This window comes from Lissotriton helveticus, chromosome 2_1 (assembly GCF_964261635.1).
Source record: "Lissotriton helveticus chromosome 2_1, aLisHel1.1, whole genome shotgun sequence".
NCBI classification, from domain to species: domain Eukaryota; kingdom Metazoa; phylum Chordata; class Amphibia; order Caudata; family Salamandridae; genus Lissotriton; species Lissotriton helveticus.
The window spans coordinates 1,877,631,213-1,877,655,910 of record NC_136059.1 but is presented as its reverse complement, the minus strand read 5'-3'; the positions used below and the strand labels follow the sequence as shown (position 1 = coordinate 1,877,655,910).

Sequence of the window (24,698 nt, the reverse complement as noted above, 5' to 3'; positions counted from 1 at the left end):
TTGCGAGGCGCTAAATGAAATGGTCGTACATCTGGCCCCAAAATCCTTAGTACTTTGAGTATTTGTTTTGTGTGAACACGTGTTTTTTTTTTTTATTACTGTTTTAATATTTGAAATTTAACTCATACAAATTGCTTGGGGGTCCCCGGTTTCCAGTGGTGACTCAATGGGGGTCCTCAGGAGTCAAAAGTTTGGGAACCACTGGTCTAGGGTATGTAGAGCTCTTTCTGCCACTGAATCTGGATTTGGGAAGAACACTGGCGGTTCTATGGTTTGATTGATGTGAAACTGGGATACCACTTTCGGCATAAATTTAGGGTTAGTACGGAGCACTACCCTATTTGCGTGAATTTGGATGAATGGCTCCTGAATAGTTAGGGCTTGCAGCTCGCGAACTCTTCTAAGTGATGTAATTGCCACTAAAAAAGCCACTTTCCACGTGAGGAATTGTATTTCACACGAGTGCAGAGGTTCAAAAGGTGGTCCCATTAGTCTGGTTAGAACCACGTTGAGGTTCCAGACAGGTGAAGGTGGGTGTCTTGGAGGAATCACTCGTTTGAGCACCTCCATGAAAGCTTTAATAGCTGGTACTCTGAAGAGTGAAAGGTGCTGCCTGTTTTGAAGATAAACAGCTACCGCAGCTAAATGTATACGTATGGAACTGTAGGCTAGATTGCATCTGTGTAAATGTAACAGATAACATATGATGTTTTGAGTTGATGCATCTAGCGGATTTACGTCATTATTGGTACAATAGATGACAAATCTTTTCCACTTTGCCGCATAGCATGCTCTGGTTGTAGGTCTTCTTGCCTCTTTGATAATATTCATGCAGTCAGGGGGCAAGTTTAGGTAACCAAACTCTATGACTTCAGGAGCCAGATCGCAAGGTTTAACTGTTGTGGATCTGGGTGCTGAATGTCTCCATGGCTCTGCGTTAAAAGACTGGGTGTTAATCGCAGCCTTTGATGAGGCACCACGGAAAGTTCTAGGAACGTGGTGTACCATGGTTGCCTCGCCCACGTTGGAGCAACTAGGATGAGGGTCATTGAGTGTTGTCGTAGTTTGAGTGCCACTAATGGTATGAGCGGGGCTGGTGGAAAAGCGTATGCAAATCTGCCTGACCAGTTCATCCATATCGCATTGCCCTGAGACTGCGGGTGTGGAAACCTGGCGGCGAAGCTTTGGCATTTTGCGTTTTCCCTTGTGGCGAACAGGTTTATCTCTGGGCGACCCCACTGCTGGAAGTACGGGTGCAGCACTGAGGGGTGTATCTCCCACTCGTGCATCTGGTGACTGTGTCTGCTGAGCAGATCCGCCATCTGGTTGTCCCTGCCTGGGAGGTGTTCCACCATGAGGAATATGTTCATCTGAATGGCCCACTTCCACATGCTTTGCGCTAAATGTGACAACTGTGGAGAGTGTGTGTCCCCCTGCTTCTGTATGTACTACATGGCAGTCATGTTGTCCGAGCAGATCAACACGACTTTGTTGCACAAATGTACTTTGAATGCCTTCATTGCCATAAAGATTGCCATCAGTTCCAGCAGGTTGATGTGCATCTTTTTCTGCTGTGTCGTCCATAGTCCCTGCACTGTGTAATGGAGGACATGCGCTCCCCATCCCAGGAGAGATGCGTCCGTCGTCAGCACTATTTGTGGTACAGGCTCTTGGAACGGTCGCCCCTAGCAAAGGTTTTGTGGGTTCCACCAATGCAGAGAGTTGCATGCGCGACCGGTCACCAACACTAGGTCTGTTAATTTTCCTTGAGCCTGATTCCACTGCTGTGCTAAGCGTTCCTGAAGCGGACGCATGTGTAGTCTCGCGTGAGGGACTACGAAGATGCAGGAGGCCATCATGCCTATCAACTGCATAAACACCCTTGCCGTGAGCGAGTGTTGGGGTCTGAATTTTTGAATGAGTAATTGAATGCTGTTGATTCTTGCTGAGTTTGGCTGCGCTTTTGCTGCCAGAGTGTTTATTGTGGCTCCCAGGTACTGTTGTACGTGGGCGGGCTGAAGATGAGACTTTGGGTAGTTTAATGAGAACCCGAAGCTGTGTAGGAGGTGAATAGTGCGGGACATGTGGCTGGCACACTGCTGGGCTGACTTTGCTTGGAGAAGCCAGTCGTCCAGATAGGGATAGACGTGAACATGGTTCCTCCGTAGGTGCGCAGCTACTGCCGCAAGGCACTTGGTAAACACCCTGGGGGCTGTTGTCACCCCGAAAGGCAGGACCTTGAACTGGTAGTGCTGATCTTGTATGATAAACTTGAGATATTTCCTGTGTGCTGGATGGATAGGTATGTGGAAATATGCGTCTTTTAGGTCTAGTGTTGCGAGGAAATCTCCCTGACGGAGCAATGGTAGAACCTGCTGTAGAGTGAGCATGTGAAAATGTTCTGACAGAATGTATTGGTTTAGGGGCCTGAGGTCCAGTATTGGCCTGAGAGACCCGTCCTTTTTGGGGATTAAGAAGTACAGCGAGTATACCCCTGTACCCAGCTCTTGTACAGGTACGAGTTCTATGGCCCCTTTTTGCAGCATGCTGATGACCTCTTGCTGCAATAAGTGTATGTGCTCTGCGGACATAGGACGGTGTCTTGGGGGTATGTTGGGTGGAGTGGAGGTTAGCTCTAGACAATAGCCGAACTGGATAAGTTGTCTCACCCACCTGTCTGTGGTAATGCTTTCCCAGACTGGCAGGAACTGTTGTAATCGTCCCCCGACGGGTGTTACATGGTCTGGGGGCAGTGACAAGGCGTCACTGTTTGGTATTGGCGGAGGATCTGGAGTGGTTATTCCCTCGTCCTCTGCCTTTGTTGCTGTTGCCACGGTATCCACCTCTAGTGTTTTTAGTATAGGTGGGTTGTGTGTTCCCTTTATTGTATGGAGTCTGCTGGGACGCCTGGCCTCGTGCAACTCCTCTGTTACCGGAGCGACGAAAGGAGCCTCCTCTGAACTGTTGTGACTGCAGGGCACCCACAGACTTGGCTGTCTCGGTGTCCTTTTTAATCTTTTCTAATATTGTGTCCACATCTGGACCAAATAAATAATTAGGGTTCACAGGCTGATTTAATAATGTAGTTTGAATCTCAGGTTTGAACCCCGAGATGCGTAACCAAGCATGTCTCCTGAGCATGACACTTTTATTGATGGCCCTCCTGGCTGCGGTGTCTGCTGCGTCTAGCGCACATTTAATAGATGCGTTAGATATGAGTTTACCCTCTTGTATCAGTGTCTCTGCTCCCTCCTTGTAGGCATCATGCAAATGTTGTAGCAGTTGCTCTAGTGTGTCATAATGAGCCCTATCATATCTGGCTAATAGCGCTTGTGCATTAGAAATTCTCCATATATTAGCTGCTTGAGCAGCCACCCTTTTTCCAGAAGCTTCTAATATCTTGGACTCCTTGTCTGGAGGAGGAGCATTACCAGTTGTTTGTGAGTTGGCACGCTTACGAGCATTTGATACCACCAAAGAGTCTAATGGCAGCTGTCCCTTAATATATGTAGGGTCCACAGGTGCCGGCCTGTATTTCCTTTCGATTCTGGGGTTAAGAACCCTTGCTCTTGTGGTTTCTTTGAAAATGTCTCCTGGGTGTTAAGGACACCTTTCAACATTGGCAATGTTTTGACTGATTTCTCTGAACTGGAAAAAGGGTCAAAGAGAAAGTGTTCTTCAATTGGGTCAGCATGCATTTCCACATCATTGTAGTCATACTCCACATCCTCATCATAGCGTGTGGGTGAGTATGCAGAGGTGTCTTGGCCATGGTAACTTATAGTCTCAAAAAGGACAGGTGATGTGGAAGAATCCCTTTTCTTTTTGAGTGGAATTTTATATGTCTCAAGAGGAGTTTCCGACCTGATCTTCCTCTGATAAATTGTAAGTCTGCCTGTGTCTGAGTCGATATGCAGTTTTGCCTGTTCGTCATAGGAGGGCTCTTGGTACACAACGTCCTCTTCCAGAGAATGACTTCTTTTCCCCAATGACACCTTTTTAGACGTTTCGATCCCTGTCTTCGGATCGAGCGCCTTAGGCCGTGCCGTCGGGGGCAGTCCGAATTTTATCGGTGGTGTTGTATTTGTCGACTGACTGACCTTCTTCGGGGCTGGTGTCGATATCGGTCCGACCGACTTTGTCTTTTCGCCAATACGTGGTTGGCCTTGTGTTGACTTAGGCGCCTGTTGTGTTGTAGGTGCCGCCTTTTGCCTCGACTCGACGTGGTCCTTCGAGCCGGTCTTGGACTTCTGCTCGAGGCCTTTGACGAACTGTGGCCTGTCGACTCGTTGCTTCGGATCGAGACCCGTCCGAGACTCGAGTCCCTTGTTTGTGTCGCTGTCAGTCGACGTCGACCTCGTGGGCTCGACGTGCCTGACTTTGGATACGGACTTCAGCGTACCGATCTTCGGGTCGACACTCTTTATTTGTAACCCCGCAGGGTTGTCGACACTCTTTTTCTTCGTCGAACCCGATGGATCCGAACTCTTCGATCCGAAGACTGTCTCCAGCAGTTTCGGTTTCGTTTTCGACTCCACGGCTTTCAGTTTCGATTTACCCAGTGACTGGGAACGTTCGACCGATGGCTCGCGTGATAAAATTCTTAGCCGGGCCGAGACGCGGGGCTATAGAATCTTCAGTATGATCTTGGCTAATGCCTCGACCTGAGCCCTTGGAAGTCTTTCGACCGATGGCTCGCGTGATAAAATTCTTAGCCGGGCCGAGACGCGGGGCTATAGAATCTTCAGTATGATCTTGGCTAATGCCTCGACCTGAGCCCTTGGAAGTCTTTCCGTGTCCGTACCGGGCCCTGTATTCATTGTTGGGCCTGGTTCATCGCTCGAGTCGTCATCTACGGCTCCGATGGCCGATGCGTCGTCCCTTACCTCGACGACGTTTTCATTCTCGACACTTCCTTCCTCGTCCTCATAATAGTTGGAGTCATGCTCCGAACCGGGATCTGACCGCTGTTCTGGATCCTTAGTCTTGACGACCTCGTCGTCTTCTTCGTGGAAGATATTCACCTGGTCGGGCGCTGGCCTTGTCATCGTCTGCCGCGCTTCGCTTCGAAGTCTAAGCGTCTTCTTTGATCTGAATCGAGCACAAGGTAGGCAGTTGGCCTCAATGTGCTCCGGAGATAGGCACTTGTTACACACCGGGTGTACATCGATGTGTGGGTATTTAGAAATGCAAAGGGGGCATCGTTTGAACGGGCTCCGTTCCATCGACGACTGGAACACGTACTCGGCACCGAACGAAATAACAATACCGACGACCCCGAAGGCCTTTTGGCCTTTAGAAAAAGTTTCCGAACTTGAGTAAAGAAAAGTACATCCGAACCCAATGCGGAAAAAAACAATCTGAGGATGGAGAGGATGCCCATGCGCACTGTAGTCCAGGGGAGGAGCCACCTATCTCGTGATACTTCGAAGACTCTTCCAGGACAACAATGTGCAATCATCCGGACCCAACACTAGGCGGCGATCTATGCACAGATATGAATTCAGCAGCCCACATGCCTCGAACATAGGGCATTACGTAAGGCACTAACTAGCAAAACCCAGATGCATAGTAGAGGTACAGCTGGCCAGGAAACACTAAAAACTTAAAATGGCTGAACGGAAAGCTGCATTACTGACGGAGCAGTGGGAGACACTGGTTGGAAGTGAAAATCAAAAGAGCAGTGGCCCCTTCTGGACTGCCGTCAGGAAAATACGAGATATGGGCAAACAATTAAATCCAATTAGCTGTAATATAACCAGCAATGTTTGGGAAGCCCAATTTTCAATAATATATGCTTCACCAAGAGAGATAACAACAAGCTTTGTTCCTGGTCAACTGTGCTGTTTACAGTTTGGCCTCCATGAGGTAGAAATAGCCATCAGCCAGAGCCTTGGCAACAAGGCTCCGGGTCCTGATGGACTCCCCATTGATGTTATTAAGTTTAGTCCGGATTTATGGGCACTGATTCTTCTTAATGTTGTTTTTAATAGTCTGCCTTCTGTGCCCATGCCTGATACTTGGTCTATGAGCACCATAGTCCCAATTTTTAAAAAGGGCGACAGATCAGACCCGGCCAATTATCGTCCTATCTCACTCCTGGACAACACATTAAAAATCCTGGGGCGAGTCCTTTATAACAGGATCTTGGAGTGGATAGAAGATAGAGACTTATTGGACCCCTGTCAGATGGGATTCAGGAGCAGGGTGGGCACGGAGGAGCAATGTTTGAATTTGAAGATAATAGTTGACACGTATAACATTGCTCGATCGTCCCCGATTTACCTTGCATTCATGGATCTTTCATCCGCTTTCGATCTAGTCAATAGATCCAAACTATGGTCCATCCTTTTGGACTATGGACTGGACGAAGCTCGTGTTAATTTCCTGGCCTATCTCCACACTGACCTTAAGGCACAGGTCAGGATCGGGACAGGTGGGGAAGTATCAGGTCCTATTAAAATAGGTAGAGGGGTAAGACAGGGGTACGTTTTAGCCCCCCTGCTTTTTATTATTTATATCAACGGCCTAGCTAAATCTCTAAAACAAGTGACTACAGATGTGCCAATTATCCAGGGACAACTATTACCTGTTTTATTATACGCAGATGATGCGGTTCTTATGAGCCGCACACCTAATGCCCTCTGTTTACTTATTAAAACTTTTGTTCAATATATGGAGGGTTTAGATCTGCGCGTGAATTTTAAAAAATCTTTTATCATGGCATGTGGGCATGGGAAGCGGAAGCTCAATACTATACATGTAGGGACAGATAAACTAGAATCTGTGAACACCTTTCCGTATTTAGGTTTGGTTTTCGCTACGAACGGCTCATGGAATGGGCATTTGGCCCACGCCATGGGCAAGTTCTCGAAGGCCACCAATTCTATTTTGAGCTTGTCACGCCCAAAGAAAATAGGCGCCACTAGAGCTATTTTAAAACATTTTAGGCTACAGTGTGTACCTGTAGCAACATACGGGGCAGAGGTTTGGGGTTTAGGGACAAGTCCCAGCATTCAACGAGAGGAAAATCGGTTCTGTAGAAGATTGCTGGGCGCCCCTATCTCATCCTCTGAGTTCATTTGCCATAAGGAATTAAACCTTCCTTATACATGTGATTTTATCAGAACTAGACCAGCTCTATGCTGGATTAGGATCTAGAGGAACAATTCAGCTGCCCTAACACAGGACATCATAAAAGATTGTCTCAAATGCGAAAAGGGCTTAGCCATCCCCTGGCTTGCGGGAGTTTCAAAGACATTGCATGCCGTGGGCAGGGGAGATCTTTTCTCTGACCCATCTAGGATTGAGCCTAAAGATAAGAACGAGGTCAAACAAGCTTTATATGCATTTTACAACTCGGAGAGAATGGGAAGGGAAATACTTAAACCCACCGTTGCGACATACATGGAGAATGAATTGTGCAGACAACCACTTCCATCCTACCTCACTCTCCCCATGACCAACTGGGAAAGATCACTGTTATTCTGCCTCAGGGCGGGCTCTGTAAAAATTTTATTGGGGTTTCCCTTTGGGTTATTGTCATACAGCACATTATAACTCATGTCCGTGCGATGGTATAAGTACACAGAATGATTTGCACTTCCTATTTTTCTGTCAATTTTATTTAAAGTATATTAACTGGTTTTTAACCCCATACTTTAGAAAAAGAAGACCGCTCTCCTTCGGGGAGTCTTATTTATTGTTGCTTTCACTGGATACAGATGAACTAACCTTTCGCACAAGCACTTTCTTAAGACTGATATCTCGCGTACGTAAAATGATGGAAAAATCCCTGAAAATTTGATCTATGAGAGCTGTAAAAATTTCCTTGATTATGTTCACTGTAAATTGATCTATATTATGAAATGGTACTATTTGTTTTTATGTTGTACTTTTATGGATTTTATGAAATTCGAATAAAGGTCTTTTGAATTGAATTGACATGGATAACCTATGTGGAAATAAGTATGGAGCCCAAAGCGCACTTACCCCCAAATAGACAAACAAGCATTGGCATAGCTAATAGGTCTTGCCTTTTGGGACCTTGAAAGTGTTTAGTTATCCAGCACAATATCTTTGGTGAAACAACGTCAAGTGTTGCATGGCTAAAGACTTATAAGGTCCCAAAGGCGAGACCTATTTGCTATACCAATGCTTGTTTTGAATGAGTGGCTCGTGCAGGTATGCCACTGTGAGGTTGAGATGCTGCAAGTGCTTTTATAGGAGCCCCTGTGACATTGCGCCTCTTCAAAATGTATATTGGGTCTGGTGTAATACTTCTAGCCCCTATTCCCGTCTTCTCGCACCAAATGCATCCTTAAATGTCCCATGTACAGCCGGGGTTGATACTCCATTATCCCTGCCCTCCAGTGACACTTTACCTGTCACGGTTGGTGGTGGTGGACGTGGTGGTGGAGGTGGACGTGGTGGGGGTGGTTGTCAGAACTTCAAGTTGGTTATTATATAGGCTTACCGGTTCTTGCACGGGAACAGAGATGCTAGGTCCCAAATCCCTCTTAGCAATGCTAGGAGATCTTTTAACAGAATCTCCAAATCATTACCTTAAGGGACGGGGGAATTGGATAAAATAACAAACAAAGAAGAGACTGGTCCAGACTTGGTTCCTTCTGTCAGTCACTTGCAGACGTGTTCTGTTTTGTTCTATGGAACCTGTAAATTAACACACCATTTAGTAACTACTAACTTTATTCCTTTCTGGATCTACTCTTCAGACTGATATATATTTATATTTCTCACCCACCCTGTCTATGCTGGACTTTTGCTTCTCTTCTGCTTCTTAGTTGGCGTTCTAGCTTCCTCTTCTGATTAGTTGTTACTAATTTAAAGTAAATAACATATTAGTACCCAATTCTCATTTATCTACACTATCTCTAATGGTTAATTTTAAGTAAGTGCACTTACTTCACTAACTGGAAGAGTGGTCCTCTAATGTGGGTTCTGTTTATCTCTTTCTGTACATTCTTGTGCTGCCTCTATCTGCGACCACTTCTTAGACTCTGTTCTTATTCTTGCAGGTTGCGAACGTAGTCGCAGATTTCAACACTCTTGGTAAGTATTATTTAAATTGACTGAACATTTCTGTAGCGAATTCCCTCTGGATACTGTTAATTTCTCCTTGTGTTCACTTTTACTTTCAGGCTTTTAATATCCACAGTAAACTCTACTCAGGTAAGTTCGAAATACTTTCACTACTAAATTACTTGAGTTTTCACTTAGCTCTTTTTAGTTGTGCTGCTCCTCAGAAGGTGCTCTGACTTCGATAACAGCCTCTCACAGCGCTCCCGAAATGCCGACACTCTTCTCTTCAAACGAACGGCGCTTTTCCTCTTCTGCCTTCTTTACAACTCTAATATGTCTCTGAATGTATTACCGACTCTCGCTGGGATTAAATGCGCCGAGTCTACTTAAATTTGCCTGCTCTGCTGAATTGCCGACTCGCGCTTGGATGTACGCGCCGAGTCACCCTTTCAACTACTCCTCAACTGAACAGTTCACGGGTAATTTCTAATGAAACATGACTAGGGTATTCCTTCACTCAGCGGTGTACTCCGAACATCCTCACAGGTTTCTGGCTGAGGTGAAGTGCGCAGTTGAAAGAGCACTCGCGCATCACCTAGTCTTTCCCACAGCTTTGTTCAGGAGACTAGACTGCTAACCCATACCGTGCCGTGGGCACGTGGACGGCCATCTTAGTTCTCCTGTGCCTCACCAGGTCGGACCATGAGTAGGTGTTAAAGTCTCCTTGACATGTCTTGCCTGATTTGACGCTGCAAAGAGCATGAGCAGCTGTTAGGGTCCTGACAGTGGTGGTGGATGTGGTGGTGGTGGACGTGGTGGTGGTGGACGTGGTGGTGGTGGATGTGGTGGTGGATGATGTGGTGGTGGATGATGTGGTGGTGGATGATGTGGTGGTGGATGATGTGGTGGTGGATGAGATGGTGGTGGACGTGTTGGTGGACGTGATGGTGGATGTGGTGGTGGTGGTGGATGTGGTAGTGAATGTGGTGGTGGTGGATGTGGTGGTCAATGTAGTGGTGGTGGACGTGGTGGTGAATGTAGTGGTGGTGGACGTGGTGGTGGACGTGGGGATGGACGTGGTGATGGACATAGTGGTGGTGGACATGGTGGTGGTGGTGGGTATGGTGGTGGTGGACATGGTGGTGGTGGTGGACGTGGTGGTGGTGGACGTGGTGGTGGTGGACGTGGTGGTGGTGGACGTGGTGGTGGTGGACGTGGTGGTGCTGGACGTGGTGGTGGATGTGGTGGTAGACGTGTTGGTGGTGGACGTGGTAGTGGTGGAGGTGGTAGTGGTGGACGTGGCGATTGAGGATGTGGTGATAGACATGGTGGTGGTGGACCTGGTGGTGGATGTGGTGGTGGATGTGGTGGTGGATGTGGTGGTGGATGTGGTGGTGGATGTGGTGGTGGACGTAGTGGTGGACGAGGTAGTGGACTTGGTGGTGGACGTGGTGGTGGACGTGATGGATGTGGTGGTGGTGGACATGGTGGTGGTGGACGTGGTGGTGGTGGACATGGTGGTGGTGGTGGACATGGTGGTGGTGGTGGACATGGTGGTGGTGGTGGACGTGGTGGTGGTGGTGGACGTGGTTGTGGTGGACTCCCAAGATTAATTTGTTAACAGCAGCCCGCATGGCCTGGGTAGGATCAATAGACCCTGCTGCCGATCAGCCAACCGTATCATCATACCCCGAGCAGTTAAGAATGTAATGCTCAAAATGCCGCAGAATAGCAGGCGCTGTGATTTCATAAGGTGCCAGCACCACGTCCTGCTGCATGCAAACAAAGGAGCTCTCATTTCAAGTCTTGAAAAAAAAGTTCACCTCGAAAATCTATCAGTGTGAAGCAGGCTCAATCGGCAGATGGCAAAACCAAATAAACAAAGCTCAGGTAAATAGCTAAAACACAGAACAAGTAAAAATAACATGTGTGGGCGAGGAGAGAGGCGTGTGTGTGTGCGCAGTCTGCTCATTTTCAAGCACTACACTTGTGCTTGTGGCGCGCCCCTGCTCAGTCCTGCAAGGTGGATGAGGCCACAAGCACGAGTGCGAGCTTGTAAATGAGCAGAGCGACGGCTAAAGGCCCTCCTATGCAGCGCATGCGCGCTACATAGGTGAGACCTAAAAAGGGCTCAGCGCTGATGGGAGGGGTGGGACAGGTTGGTTGAGATGGGGATGATGGAGGGGGGGTAGATGGGAAGCCCCAGCAGTAAAGTGTTAAGAAAACCCCCTTCTATCAGGTATACTGTCTTGATATGCCAGCTCCCTCTGTTATGTGCAGCACTCTTTTGCTATCCCCGCCCCTCTATGATATACTGTGCATTGGAGCCATTTATGTCCCTATACATGCAGACCTACTTTGAGATGTAATAAAAATATCTTAAATCACTGCCTTATAAATTATGTGGTTCCACTATATTATAAATATATATGGGTAATTTCATATTTTTCACACTCCCACTAGAAGTTGAATTCAAAATCTCCTTGTTTTGGTCCTTTAAATGCACACATAATCCAGTGTCCTTGAAAACCTGCTTCTATTTGCTTCATATTTTTAGGCTTTAGCCTCTCAGTCCCCAACAACGAACTGCAAATATATCCGAGTGCATTATTGGTGAGTAATGATTATTAATTCAGAAGACATTCAGAGATTTTGACCAAGGCCCAATATTTCATTAATGATACTATAAAATGTAGAAACTAAACTTACGTTTCAAAGATGGCAAACACAAACAAGACAACAAAGAACAGGATGTTCGATGCAACCACAGCAACCTGGTCAATTGTCCCCTGAAAACCACCGACCATTTCACTGTTATCTGTCAAAAAGAAATAAACATGAAATTATATATGGCAAGGAAACTACAACAACAATCATTAATGCTGTTTAGAATAGTGTATAAAAGATGTACAAGGAAACCGAGCATCTCAAGATCTTAAAATGCAATCCATAATAGCATTTCATAAATTAAATGACAGAGAGAAAGGATACGTATTGATTACTTCATAAAGAAAATCAGTGTCCCTTCTTTCTCTGTGTCATAAAGTATCTTGAAGCAATTGCCAGGTGGTGAATTACATGGGACAGCATACCACACAAGATGATGGACGGAATGTTGCACACTGGCAAAACATTCACCCCCAGTCACAGATATGGGTTTAATCCATCGTTATTTTGCTCACCAAGCCACCCCAGTTCAGACATGGCCATATGCAAATCAGTCTTGACCCTGTCCCTCATGGGAACAGTCCAGCCCGAACTGCCAAGTCATGTCTTCCCTGGACGGAATCAAGCATCCTAGGACCGGTTTCAGGCTATCAGCCGTCTTCAGCCAGAATAGCTTGACTCCAGTGGCATAGTGAGCACGGGACCCACGTCTGGGCATACCCTTCCCACATAGGGTGAACAGCAAAATACACAAGATGATGGATGGAATGTTGCACAATGGCAAAACATTCACCCCCCAGTCACAGATCTGGGTTTAATTCATCGTTATTTTGCTCACCAAGCCACCCCAGTTCAGACATGGCCATACGCAAATCAGTCTTGACCATGTGCCTCATGGGAACAGTTCAGCCAGAACTGCCAAGTCATGTCTTCCCTGGACTGGAATCAAGCATCCTAGGACTGGTTTCTGGCTATCAGCCGTCTTCAGCCAGGATAGATTGACACCAGTGGCATAATGAGCACGGGACCCACATCTGGGCATACCCTTCCCACATAGGGTAAACAGCAAAATACACAAAATGATGGACGGAATGTTGCACATGGGACATTCATGGAAATATCTTCACCACACACACACACACTGTTGGGTAATTACAATTTACAACGAGTAGGGTCTTTGCCAAGTGAAAACCTCGCCTATACTAAGGCTCAACACTGCCACAGTTGTGGGACCTCGCGCTCATGCAGCAACCAGCCGGATTTGGATTGTTTTTCTGGGAGTCAAAAGCATGCGTACATTTAGCTTGTTTATGTGATCTATTTAAACAGTGACAAGGGCAATAATTATAGGCGTGAACACGTTCTCCGATCCATGAACCAGCTGAAGAAAGCAGCAGCCTGATACATGGCTATGTAGTGAGAATGTGTCAAACTACTTTTAGTAGTAGGCTCATCTAGTGCAATGTAAGCGTTTTGTCATCGGTTTATCTTTAGGACAGATTTGGAGTACGCAAGTTCTTAGTGGTTTCGTGATAAAGTTGTGTGTCGACCGTGCACGGACAGATGCCGATGCTATCAATACAACTATAGTTCCCAGAGGTTCCATATAAAGGTTGAAGATGCTAGGTAGAGTGGATGAATCCTTGAGGGACGCTGCAGGAGATGGGGACCTTCTTGGATCTTCATCGTGAGCAGATGAAGGATGCCAAGGGAAAAGGGTGAAATTAGACAGGGCATGGTCAGCAAAACCCATGCATGGTTCCAAGTTTCTGATCAATGCTTGGTGGTTGAAACTGTGGAAGGTAGGTAAGAGCTGAAGTAGAATCAGAAGACGGGTCATTTTTGTCATTAAAGAAAAGGGCATCTGTCTAAGTGCTGCAGCTGGGTCTTAAGTGTAACTGGGAGAGCTGCTGCAGGTTATTCATTAGGATCTGAACCGCAGGAGGATGGCGACTGCTTCACAACACCTTTTTCCCGAGAAATAAATATGGATGGATGGTAGTCGGCGAGGTAATCTAGGTCAAATTACGTTTTTTTTTACAGCAAATTGAGAATCTCTCCTGTTTGGTGTTCGTCCAGGAAAGTTCATTAGCAGAGTGAGGCATTAACAATGCTTAGGGGACTGTAAAAAGCATCTCGATGAAGAGACTTCCTGGTGAACGAGGGCAGTCTACTGTCTTCATAGAAGTTGGCTTTGGGTGTAGTACTTATGTCATTTTGGTGTGCGTGGGAGGCTGAAAAGATTAAGTGATGCAGGATTGTAGGGGGCTTGGATTTCTGCCTCATGTTGTTGAAGTGGGAGCTCATTTTGCACAGTTTCTATGAGAAATGGTTGACTGTGTTAAACTTGCCAACTGATTGTGAGAATGAAGCGTCAGGGAGTAGTTTGATGTAATGCAGGACAGCCTTGATGAAAGCTTTGTTTCTTTTTTTTTTTTCTTTGTTTCTTTTTTTTTACACTTACAACATATGACACGTAACATGTAATCACATCGCCTTTGTACATACAGGGGTGAGAGCCCATGTGACAGGTTGCTTTAGGGTGTTATTCTGTAGCAGGAGGCTTCAATCAGTTAATAAGATATCTGTAGGCTGAGCAGAGTTCTTTGAGTGAGGCCGTAGTGTCGGAAGTTTATAGGGACCGGGTTCCAAATCTTTGTGGGCCCCAGTTGTTACTAGCACCTGTTTAGAAGTTGAAAAAAAATGCTCTCAGGGAAAAAGAAAAGATGGAAGCGCCAGCATATGGCACCAACTAGTGATTTTATCAACCATCTGCTTCGTCTTTAATAAAGAGGCGTCCTTCAGTATGTATCAATAGATTCTGAAGCACAAGCACGGGGTTCTCAAAAAAGCATGGGGTCTGGGGAATATTCCCCCTTCTGATGGTGGCATTAGGTCATGTGTTAACATCTAATGATAGCGGTAACGTCTTTGTGAGGTTGTGGAGTCCATTTTGAAGGGTGTCAATGGCAAAGTCTTTGAAAGAGCAGTAAGGCACTTGGAGAGGTTTGAGGGTGAGACGGACGCAATGAGTTTAAGGGTGTTCCATATGTAGTCCGTGAGTTTGATGATGTGGTAATTGAGATCCAGAATTTTGAGGAGTGTGTTAAGAAGTTCTTTCATCATCTTGGTGCATGAGGCACAGGGAAGGTTGAAGTTGCTGAGGAAGTACGAGGGTAGTGCAGACTGGAAGCAGAGATGATGAGGTCCAATATTTCTTTGGCTTAGTTCTTGTTGGACCAGAGAGTGTCTGTTGATAGAGAGGAGGCTGAGGCATGATGCTCAGGGATAAATGGTAGAGGAGCAGCTCAACTGACGTCAGAGTTGTATGGTTACAGGAGGGTCGGGAAAGCTTGAAGAGGACAGCCAGTCTTCCTTCGTCACATGAGTGCGGTCTGTGCAAGATTTTGGATTTTGTAGCCTTCCGGGTATGAGGACATCAAGGATGCTTGTGAATGAGGGTCTGAGCCACGTTTCTGTGATAAAGTCTGCACCCAGGTCATTTATGCATTGCCATGTCAGATATTTATTCTTAGCACGATTACCTGCGGGTCTGAGCTGGACAGTTATACTCTAGGAGGTATGTGTGGGTGCTTTAAGTGAAATGTGGGTGTGTCAATGGAACAGCAGTGATGTGCAGAAGAAGTCTGGGTTTGAGATTGTGTAAGGGGAATGCTGTAATATGTGTGAGGCACATGATGTGGGTAGGTTACCTTAGTAGCGGGTGATTCGGCTGTGAGGTCAAGAAGGCCCAAATAGGAGATGCCTTTTGCTTCAGGTGCTGTTTTCTGAGGACCCTCCAACCAATGGTACACCCTAAGGGTAATGCTGAAGGAGGATAGAAGGCCTCAGATTGACAGGGCTAAGGGAGATTGGAGAAGCACATTACCTTTGCCACCCTTGTTATCCGCTGGGGTGAATTAGTGGTACTCTGTTGCAATTAACTGAGAAAAGCCTTATACAAATATAATACAGCTAAATATACCAAAAGAGCAATACAGAACACTCTTGTCACAAAAAGGGACAGATATAACCTTCAGTTCGGTTTTAAGGAATGTGTGACAAAAATGGAAAATGTATGCAGAGTTCCTAATTCTAGAATTTTCAATTCTTACAATTATAAGGTTTAATTTGTTTGAAAACCTCTAATTACTATTATGAGTTTACAAATGGAGATGGTGAGGACGAGGTAGTAAAGTGAAATCTGTTTGAGAGTAGATGAGGCTTGTCAGAGCAGATGTGGGGAGAGCGACTGAATGGGTGGGGAAGAAGAGGGGTACGTGGCTGCAGGGTGATGGTGTGAATAGGAGCAAGATAATGGATAGGGCATGAGTTAACAGGAAGCAAGTTAACCCAAAATGGATGGGACACGCGAGTAGAGTAGGTTAGAGTGTGAACGTAGCAGGGAGGTATGGATGAGAAAAGATGAGAGCAGGGTATTTATTGCCAGTAAGTTACAGTCCTTTGAAATACAAAATAGGTGCAGGGCTACAAACTAGCTACAATGATCTTTGCTCTGGTCATGTACACATTAGTTCTTCGAATAATAAATTACCGCAGAAAGAGCAAAAAAACAAGAGACCCTCTTGTTTGGAACCCCCATGTCTGATAGCATTTCTGATCTATGATCTCGAATCTTTATCTATCAGATGTTTATGTCAGCCTACGTGACACGGACCCACAAATGTAAATATCACAGTTAGCTATTTTCCATTTCAAACCACTTCAAAGAAAGGAAAAGTCAGTGAGAATGTTGTCATATGCATACTATCGATAGTGGGAGGACGGAATCATTAAAGAAATGGAGGAAGATTAAGGACAGAGCCTCCCTAGAATGAATTAAAAATCATAATAATAAGGGCAAGAATGTTAATATTAATAACTATACTCTCCTCTATTACAATTCTATTCCAACTATATTCTACTGGGTATGAAGAGGAGTTATTAGCATCTTACATCAAGGAACTGCTCAAAGTAATCTTGGCACCTCCAAGTCCAATGACCTCAACAACTCTAGTTCAAGCCCTAGCCATACAATGCCAAGGAACAAGGAAAGGAAAAATATCCACGCCATGGATACAACTAAACAAATATATAGGGAGGTCATCGGTGAGCACAGAGCGGCGTCTGTCCAAATATATAATAAAGACGGACAAGGAGGAAAACTGAATGTGGAGGATTGAGATTCTGTACCTGAAGAAGATGAAGAATGTACAGAAAGATTAGCCAAAAAGAGAATTCTAATGAACCAAAAGGATTTGTCCTCTCCCACAATAGCTCTGGGGGATGACAGTCAAATCAACTAGGTCAGAGAAGCAGGTGGGCTAAAGATGGACATTGGGCAGCTGCAATTAAACTGATGAGAATATAAAGATGGTGAAGGTTGGTGAATCTCTGAAATCCCTGTGGCATCAGGAAAGCAATTAGCTCACATGGGTTTAATCAAGCCAGCAGTTCAAAACACCAAATCTGTTGAGAGTAACAGGACTTACATGTGCATCCTTCTTGATAAATAAAAAAGGATTTGACTAGAGGGGAAACAGACAACACAGCCACCCTCTGTTACCTACAAGAGAGTAGGAAGACCCAACAACTTTATGGACTAGACAGGAATAATAAACCCACAACAGAGGGCTAGTTTCTCAGGTTGGTAATGAACTATTATAAGTCAAGGGAGAACTCAAATGGAGCAGGAGGGCTAGTCAAAGCACCTGGGGGCACTGGCAAGTTGCACTAGAAAAAAGCTTGAATAATCAATTCCAAAACCTATATCTGAATGCAATAGATTATTCTGAATTCAGGGGTCAAAAAGATGAGCAATTATCAGCTATTATTGTAGATTGGTTATCATCTTTTAAAGGAACAACAGAAGGAGAGTGAGACTCAATGGAACAATCAGCAGAATCGGAAGAGATTTGTGAAGAAAAAGGCATTTGTATTTTTTCTTTGCTACTCAATAGAAGAGTGAGTGTGCGGGTAAGAGGAACAGAACCACAGATAAAATGATGCTACTGGTGGTAACTGACTCAGACTGTGCCCTGGGCTCTGCTAAACATGCTCAGACCCAGGACAAGTCCTCTAATGAAAAAGGAATATGGTAATTAGGTATAAGTACAATTGTCAATGACAGACCATTGTAAGTCCCTCGCATATATTAAGGCAAGGTAGGGTTCAAACTACCTATAAGGCCCTAGAATCTAATAGGGTTTAGAGGCCCAGTAGATTTCCTGCACTGGAGGGTGCACTGCTGTATTGCCTGCTGTAATTTGTAAAGGCAGCCCTGCTTTGCAGACGGTCTTTAAAAGTAAATTATATGCAAATTCGACTTTTGGAATTAAAGGTAGTTCTAAAGTGGTAATCTACTTTATTATTACATTTAAGTCATCCCTATGTGCCCAAGGGTGGGGGGCATGTAACTATAAGTAGGGACATTATAAAAGGTGTGTTATATGCCCTGGTGAGGGAAAACTGCCAATTTGGTTTTACCTCATTGTAGATTATTAGCTCCATAAGCTACCATTGGCACTGAATTTCAGGCTCATCCTGTTGAAAACTCCGGAGCTTCTGACTTCCAAGAGATTACCTGAGGATTCCGCTGAACCAAGCCGGCGAACCCGCTGCGATTCTGGCCTGACGAAGTGCCTTGCTCACAGTCAAGAGAAAATCTTCCAGAAAAGTTTCTAAGTGTGAAAGTAACATTTGGATTGGAGATTCCCACATAGTGTATCCGACCAAGGCTTCATGCAGTCGGCCTCAAACTTTGATTCTGTCCTGGTCAAGCATGACCAGATGTCCCAAGTTGGCCCTATATGTTTTTAAGCACTAGAAAGTATTTCATCTTTACAAATTCATATCTTCAGTTGCTTATATTGGATTTATGTCATTGTGATTTCATTTTCAAGATAACAATATTTCCTATTTAAATACATTGGTGAGGGATTTTTATTGTGTCAATCATCAATCAATCATGGCATTTATAGAGCGCACTACTCACCCAGAGGGTCTCAAGGCGCTTGGGGGGGGGTGGGGGGCCGCTACTGCTCGAACAGCCAGGTCTTGAGCTTCTTCCTGAAGGAGAGGTGATCTTGGGTCAGGCGGAGGTCGGTAGGGAGGGTGTTCCAGGTCTTGGCGGCCAGGTAGGAGAAGGACCTTCCTCCTGTTGTCGCTCTTCGGATGCGGGGGACGGCGGCGAGGGCGTGGTTGGTCGATCAGAGGTGGCGTTTGGGAGCGTAGAAGTTGAGGCGGTTGTTGAGGTAGCTCGGGCCTTGGTCGTGTAGGGCTTTGTGTGCGTGGGTGAGGAGACGGAAGGTGATTCTTTTGTTGACGGGAAGCCAGTGCAGGTCTCTCAGGTGTCCGGAGATGTGGCTGCGTCGGGGGATGTCGAGGATGAGTCTGGCTGAGGCGTTCTGGATCCGCTGGAGTCTTTTCTGGAGCTTGGCGGTGGTTCCGGCGTAGAGGGCGTTGCCGTAGTCCAGTCGGCTGGTGACGAGGGCCTGGGTGACCGTCTTCCTGGTCTCGGTGGGGATCCACCGGAAAATCTTTCATAGCATGCGCAGGATGTTGAAACAGGACGCGGAGACGGCGTTGACTTGTCTGGTCACGGAGAGGGAGGAGTCCAGGATGAAGCCCAGGTTGCGTGCGTGGTCTGTCCGTTTGGGTGCGGTGCCCAGGGCGGGGGGCCACCAGGAGTCGTCCCAGGCGGAGGGCGAGGAGCCCAGGATGAGGACTTCCGTCTTGTCTGAGTTCAGTTTCAGGCGGCTGGTCGTCATCCACTCGGCTACATCTTTCATCCCTTCGTGGAGGTTGGTTCTGGCGGCGGCGGGGTCGTTGGTCAGGGAGAGGATCAGCTGGGTGTCGTCGGCGTAGGAGATGATGTTGAGGTTGTGCTGGCGTGCGATGGCCGCCAGGGGGCTCATGTAGACGTTGAAGAGGGTGGGGCTGAGCGAGGAGCCCTGAGGAACGCCGCAGATGACTTCTGTGGCTGCCGATCTGAATGGTGGTAGGCGGACTCTCTGTGTCCTTCCAGCGAGGAAGGAGGTGATCCACTCCAGTGCCTTCTCCTGGATTCCGAAGTCGCTGAGGCGCTGCACTAGGGTGTGGTGGCAAACAGTGTCGAACGCCGCGGAGAGGTCTAGGAGGATGAGGGCCGCTGTTTCACCGTTGTCCAGCAGGGCTCGGATGTCATCGGTGGCAGCGATGAGGGCGGTCTCGGTGCTGTGGTTGGCTCGGAAGCCTGACTGTGAGGGGTCGAGGGATCCATTCGTCTCGAGGAAGGCGGCCAGCTGCTTGTTGACGGTCTTCTCGATTACTTTGGCTGGGAACGGGAGGAGCGAGATGGGGCGGTAATTCTTGAGTTCGGTGGGGTCCGCTGTTGGTTTCTTCAGTAGGGCGCTGAGTTCGGCGTGCTTCCAGCTCTCAGGGAAGGTGGCTGTGTCGAAGGAGGTGTTGATGATGTCCCGCAGGTGGGGTGCGATGATGGCGTCGGCCTTGTTGAAGACGTGGTGGGGGCAGGGGTCGGTCGGAGATCCGGAGTGGATAGAGTTCATCGTGCAGATGGTGTCTTCTGTGTTGATCTGGGTCCAGGCGCTGAGGGTGGTGGTGGGGGGCGTTGGTGCGGTCGTGGGGAGCGTTGTTCGTGGGCTGAAGCTGTGTGTCTTACTTATTCAATGTATTGGTGTTTTTAAATGCTTTACATACCCATTTACTGAATTAAGCCTGCCTGCTCGCATCCAGCTACCAAGGGTGGAGCCAAAGGCTAGTGTATTGAGACCTTGATTGGACCTTGGTGGCCTTATTGCTAGTGGTAGGTGCATACTTACCCCTACTAATAATCCACATTCCAACACTACCTGAATAAAACTGGAAGAACTGTAAAAAGTAGATCTAGTTAATTCCCGATATCCTCCAGCAGATATTGGATACTGTACAAAAACACATCACATTCGGTGGAAGGAAGAAAGAAGTATCAAAGCCACTTTGGGAGACTGAAGAGCACAAATGGACAGTTGTGCAAGTGATCTTACAGAGATGGAAACCAAATTAGAGCAGGCAAAGAGTAGATGCGAGACAAGATACACAGACTGCATCAAGACAAAAAAGAAACTGGAGCATAAGAGTGAAAACACTGAAATCTGGTCACAAAAGTTTCATTTGAGATTTGTCGGGATACTGGAAGATGCAGAAGGGGAGACTAATCTACAGATATATTCAAGCAATCTGATAAAATAGGTATTGCATATTATGCAGAGACCCTCAGCAAGGAGAGGACAATTGCCTTAACACACCTAATGCCAATTGACAACTCAAACCTGGAAGCCTCCCTTGAATAATCATAGTGTACTTCCAAGATTAGGATCAAAGGAAAGATTTTGGATAGGGAATACATACCCTTTACCACCCTTTGTCATTCAGGTATTTCCAGATGTGCCATTTTAAAGTGTGTAACGAAGGAGACAAATGAGAACCCCAACTCTGGATTTCTAAGAAATAGGTGCACAACTCCAAAATGTAAAACAGTCAAGACAGAAGATGCAGTGGAAAGTGAGCTTTAAACACTATGTCCCTGATTACGAGTTTAGGTGCTATTTATTGCATGTGATGAATAACGATACCACGGGGTACCTTATTTATCATGTGTGATAAATAACACCTTTCACGAGTTTGTGGGGACTAACATGCAGATTTTGGTGTTTAACGCACCAAAATCCACATGATACAGTAAATACCACACAATTTCCTCTGTTAAATTTCAGCAGGTTTAACCTGCCAAAATGTAACGACATCTGAGGTATTTAACGCCTACGATAATAATTGGATGAGTAATATACACTCAAACATGTCATTCTGACACCTGTTTATCCACGGGTCGGAATTTACCAGCCCACTCATAATCAGGGCTCAAATGAAGTAGCAGAAGCAATCTTGTTCTCAAAGATCACAGATGGGAGCTAATGTCTGAATAGTGAAAAGAATAGAGGAAGAATATAGATAAACCCAATCAATACAAATAGAGAATATAGTTCAAGATCAAATAATGGAATTATTTAAAAAAATTGCAGACAAGTTGCAATTTCTGTGCAGGTATTATTATAACTAGAAGCAATGTATCCTGGTGAAAATGGTATTACATTTGAGTAGGCACATGTGGAGTTTGCACTGGGTCCAGGGCACTTCTTGCACCAGACAGGTTTGGCTGAGGTGGCCAAACAGACCTGGCCCTTCTTCCCTGCAGCGCCTGGAGCCACCCACGTACCAGGGATCCTGCTGTCCTGTGGGTGGGTAGGGATCTGATCACACGATTATACAAAGCCATGAGGGTTGATGTAGCGGGTAGACAGAGGCAGGCTTACACAGTCTGTGATGCAGACTTAGGGACCTAGCTGGAAGATGGGGCCTGGGCACAAGTTTGTGAGCTTATTCAATGCCCACTTCAAACTAGTACACTACAATTTTCTGCACAAATCTATCTGACCGATAGGGATCTCCATTGTATGATACCGGCTAAGCCAACTGACTGCCCTCGTTGCGGCACTCAAGGGGTTGGCTTCCTTTATTTGGCCTGGGACTGTTGGACAGTAGCGAGTTACTGGATCCGGGTGGTGGACGAATTACATGGGGTCACACATCTAAGAATAGAGTAAATGCTCCACTGAGGTCTACTGTAAAACATGAAAAGGCCCAAAGGTTGCAAAATGGCGTACACATTTCTGCAGGTGAAATGGTGCTGGCTAGGCACAGGGTTGCCATCATTTAAATGGGCCAGTGTGCCCTTGAGATACAACATTGGCACATAGATGTAGCAGAGTGGTCCCTAGCTGAGGCAGTCCATATGAAGATCAGTAGATAAGATGATAAGGTGGGTGAGGAGCGTCTTGCCTAACGAAGCTTGTGTGATAGGCTTCTGGACTCCGGCACCACCCCATCAATGGATGATAGCGACAGCTCTGACTATAGTGAGGAGTATGGCAATGAGCAAACACACGAAAAGAGTGATAATCATGAGAATGGGTAAAAGTTAGAGAGTGACTCGGGAGGATGCATGGGGGAAAATGGTAAAGGCTAGAAGGCATAAAAACAAGAAATATTAGAGATGAGGGGTGAAAAGATGAAGAGTGAATGTTGATGATAAAATATAGATGCAAGTACTCAAGCATGACATTTAAGTTCCATTCAAGTGGCAAACAGTATTAGGATCAGGTTAGAAAATGAAAATTATATCTATATGGGGGCGGACATGTGTGATCTAAGACATGATAAGAGGGATAAAAGGGCACATGATTATAGGCAGAACAAAACCAGTGGGGCGATAGTACTGAGCCTCTGTAAATGGAGACGTTATTGAAAAAAGAGCACATTCAACCTCAAGAAGGGAGGGAGATGCCTCTCACTTATCCGTTCTGCAAGGGGATAGAAGCATCAAGGGGTGGGGGAAGTAGAATAGGGTGGTAGGAGAGAAAGAATAGGCTGGGAAAGTAGGCAGGTTAGGAGGAAAAGGGGGGTCAGCAATCAATAAGCATCACTCAATAGTATCACAGAGACATAAGCAGCAGCATTATAATTGAGGGTGGGAATGTGAAAGGCATAAATTATAAAAGGAAACAATTACTTCTAGCTAAGGAAATTAAGACTATTAAATGGGGCATATATTGTCTAAGAGGACTGAACTATTTATTCCAAGATTGGATTAGGCATAGCAATATGTGCAAAACCTTCAGAGGTAGAAGCTCATTACCCTATGAAGATCCATGAGGTGGAGCCTTTCCTCCTCCTAGGCAGGAGAAGGAGACTGGTAGAATGAAAGCAGGGTTTTAGCTTGAGCTACGGGGTCACCAGTTTTTGCAAATATTTGGATTGTTCTCAAAACCAGCTTGTCCAGAAAGAATAAATCGGAGGATGAACATAAGGTCTGCAGCTCGCTATGTCGCAGAGTAGAAATAATGGCCATCAGAAAAACCTTTTGATTGTCAAAATCACAAAGGACAGCTAAGCAATGGCCTCTACAACGACAAAAGCAGGTCCCTCCTGTGTATGAGTGGGAGAGGAGTAGTCATGGACAAGCGAATCACATGAGTACTACACCCTCTGTGGTTGTCTGTGGGCACCAAGATCACCTGATCATGGCTTGATCGGGATAGGGGAATACATAGTGTAGAGGATATTTCCTCCTTAGACAACATTAATCTCCCACGACTCCCTTCAATGAAGCTTGGAAGGCATAAAACACTTGGCAATGTTTACTCTTCTAAAGAGAGAAATGACCACCAGAGGAGTACTCCAGAGGGCAAAGATGTACTGAACCAACTGACTGAAGCTGCCATTTGTGGACAGCAAAGGGGGTGCCCACTGAGGTTAGAGGCCTTCACTTCAGGGAGCCCACCAGATGGTTCATTACTAGCCAGCTATTGCAAGCCTGAATACAACAAGCCTGAATACAATCTCACAGCTTCATAGCCTCTGAACACAGCTTACGTGAGCCCAAGACACCCTAATTGTTGATATTAATGTGTCATGGTGAAGTTGTAAATAATTACCTTAGCTGTCCAAACATGGATGCAGGCAAGAAGGCCTTCAAGTATTAGGCAGATCTTCTGAAATTCAAGCAGGCAGATTTGACACCTCACCTCTGTTGGAGACCTGAGGCCTCCAGATTTGCATTGCACCAAAGAGTTAAAGGCATCCGTCATCACAGATGTCACTTCGAGCAGTGGGGAGAAAGGTCTTCCACAAGTGAGATTTCCTGTCACTGATTATCACCTAAGATTTAATGCTCTCTTTGGGGAATCCGGATGTTGTCCATCAGCACACTGAAAATGGAGATACCACGAAAGGGCTTGCCTGGGTCAACGAGAGTGAGTGATCAGCAGGATACAGAAGGCAAGGGGGCAGGGGAGAAGGAGGAGGAAGAAAATAAGAAAAGAAGGCTGTTGCTGCTTGCAATGATCACTGGAACCAACGGGCTCCATTTACTGGTGCAGGAACTGGTTTGAGCA

At 46.1% G+C, this 24,698-nt stretch overlaps 1 protein-coding gene across 1 annotated transcript in view; it reads right to left on the bottom strand.

Moving 5' to 3' along the window:
* Window positions 1-24,698, bottom strand: part of MFSD8 (major facilitator superfamily domain containing 8) — a 193,637-nt gene that overhangs the window by 39,498 nt on the left and 129,441 nt on the right. Inside the window, exon 8 of the mRNA XM_078676796.1 lies at window positions 11,752-11,860. Coding sequence (XP_078532922.1) covers window positions 11,752-11,860 — 109 coding nt within the window. The remainder of the gene's footprint in view (window positions 1-11,751; window positions 11,861-24,698) is intronic.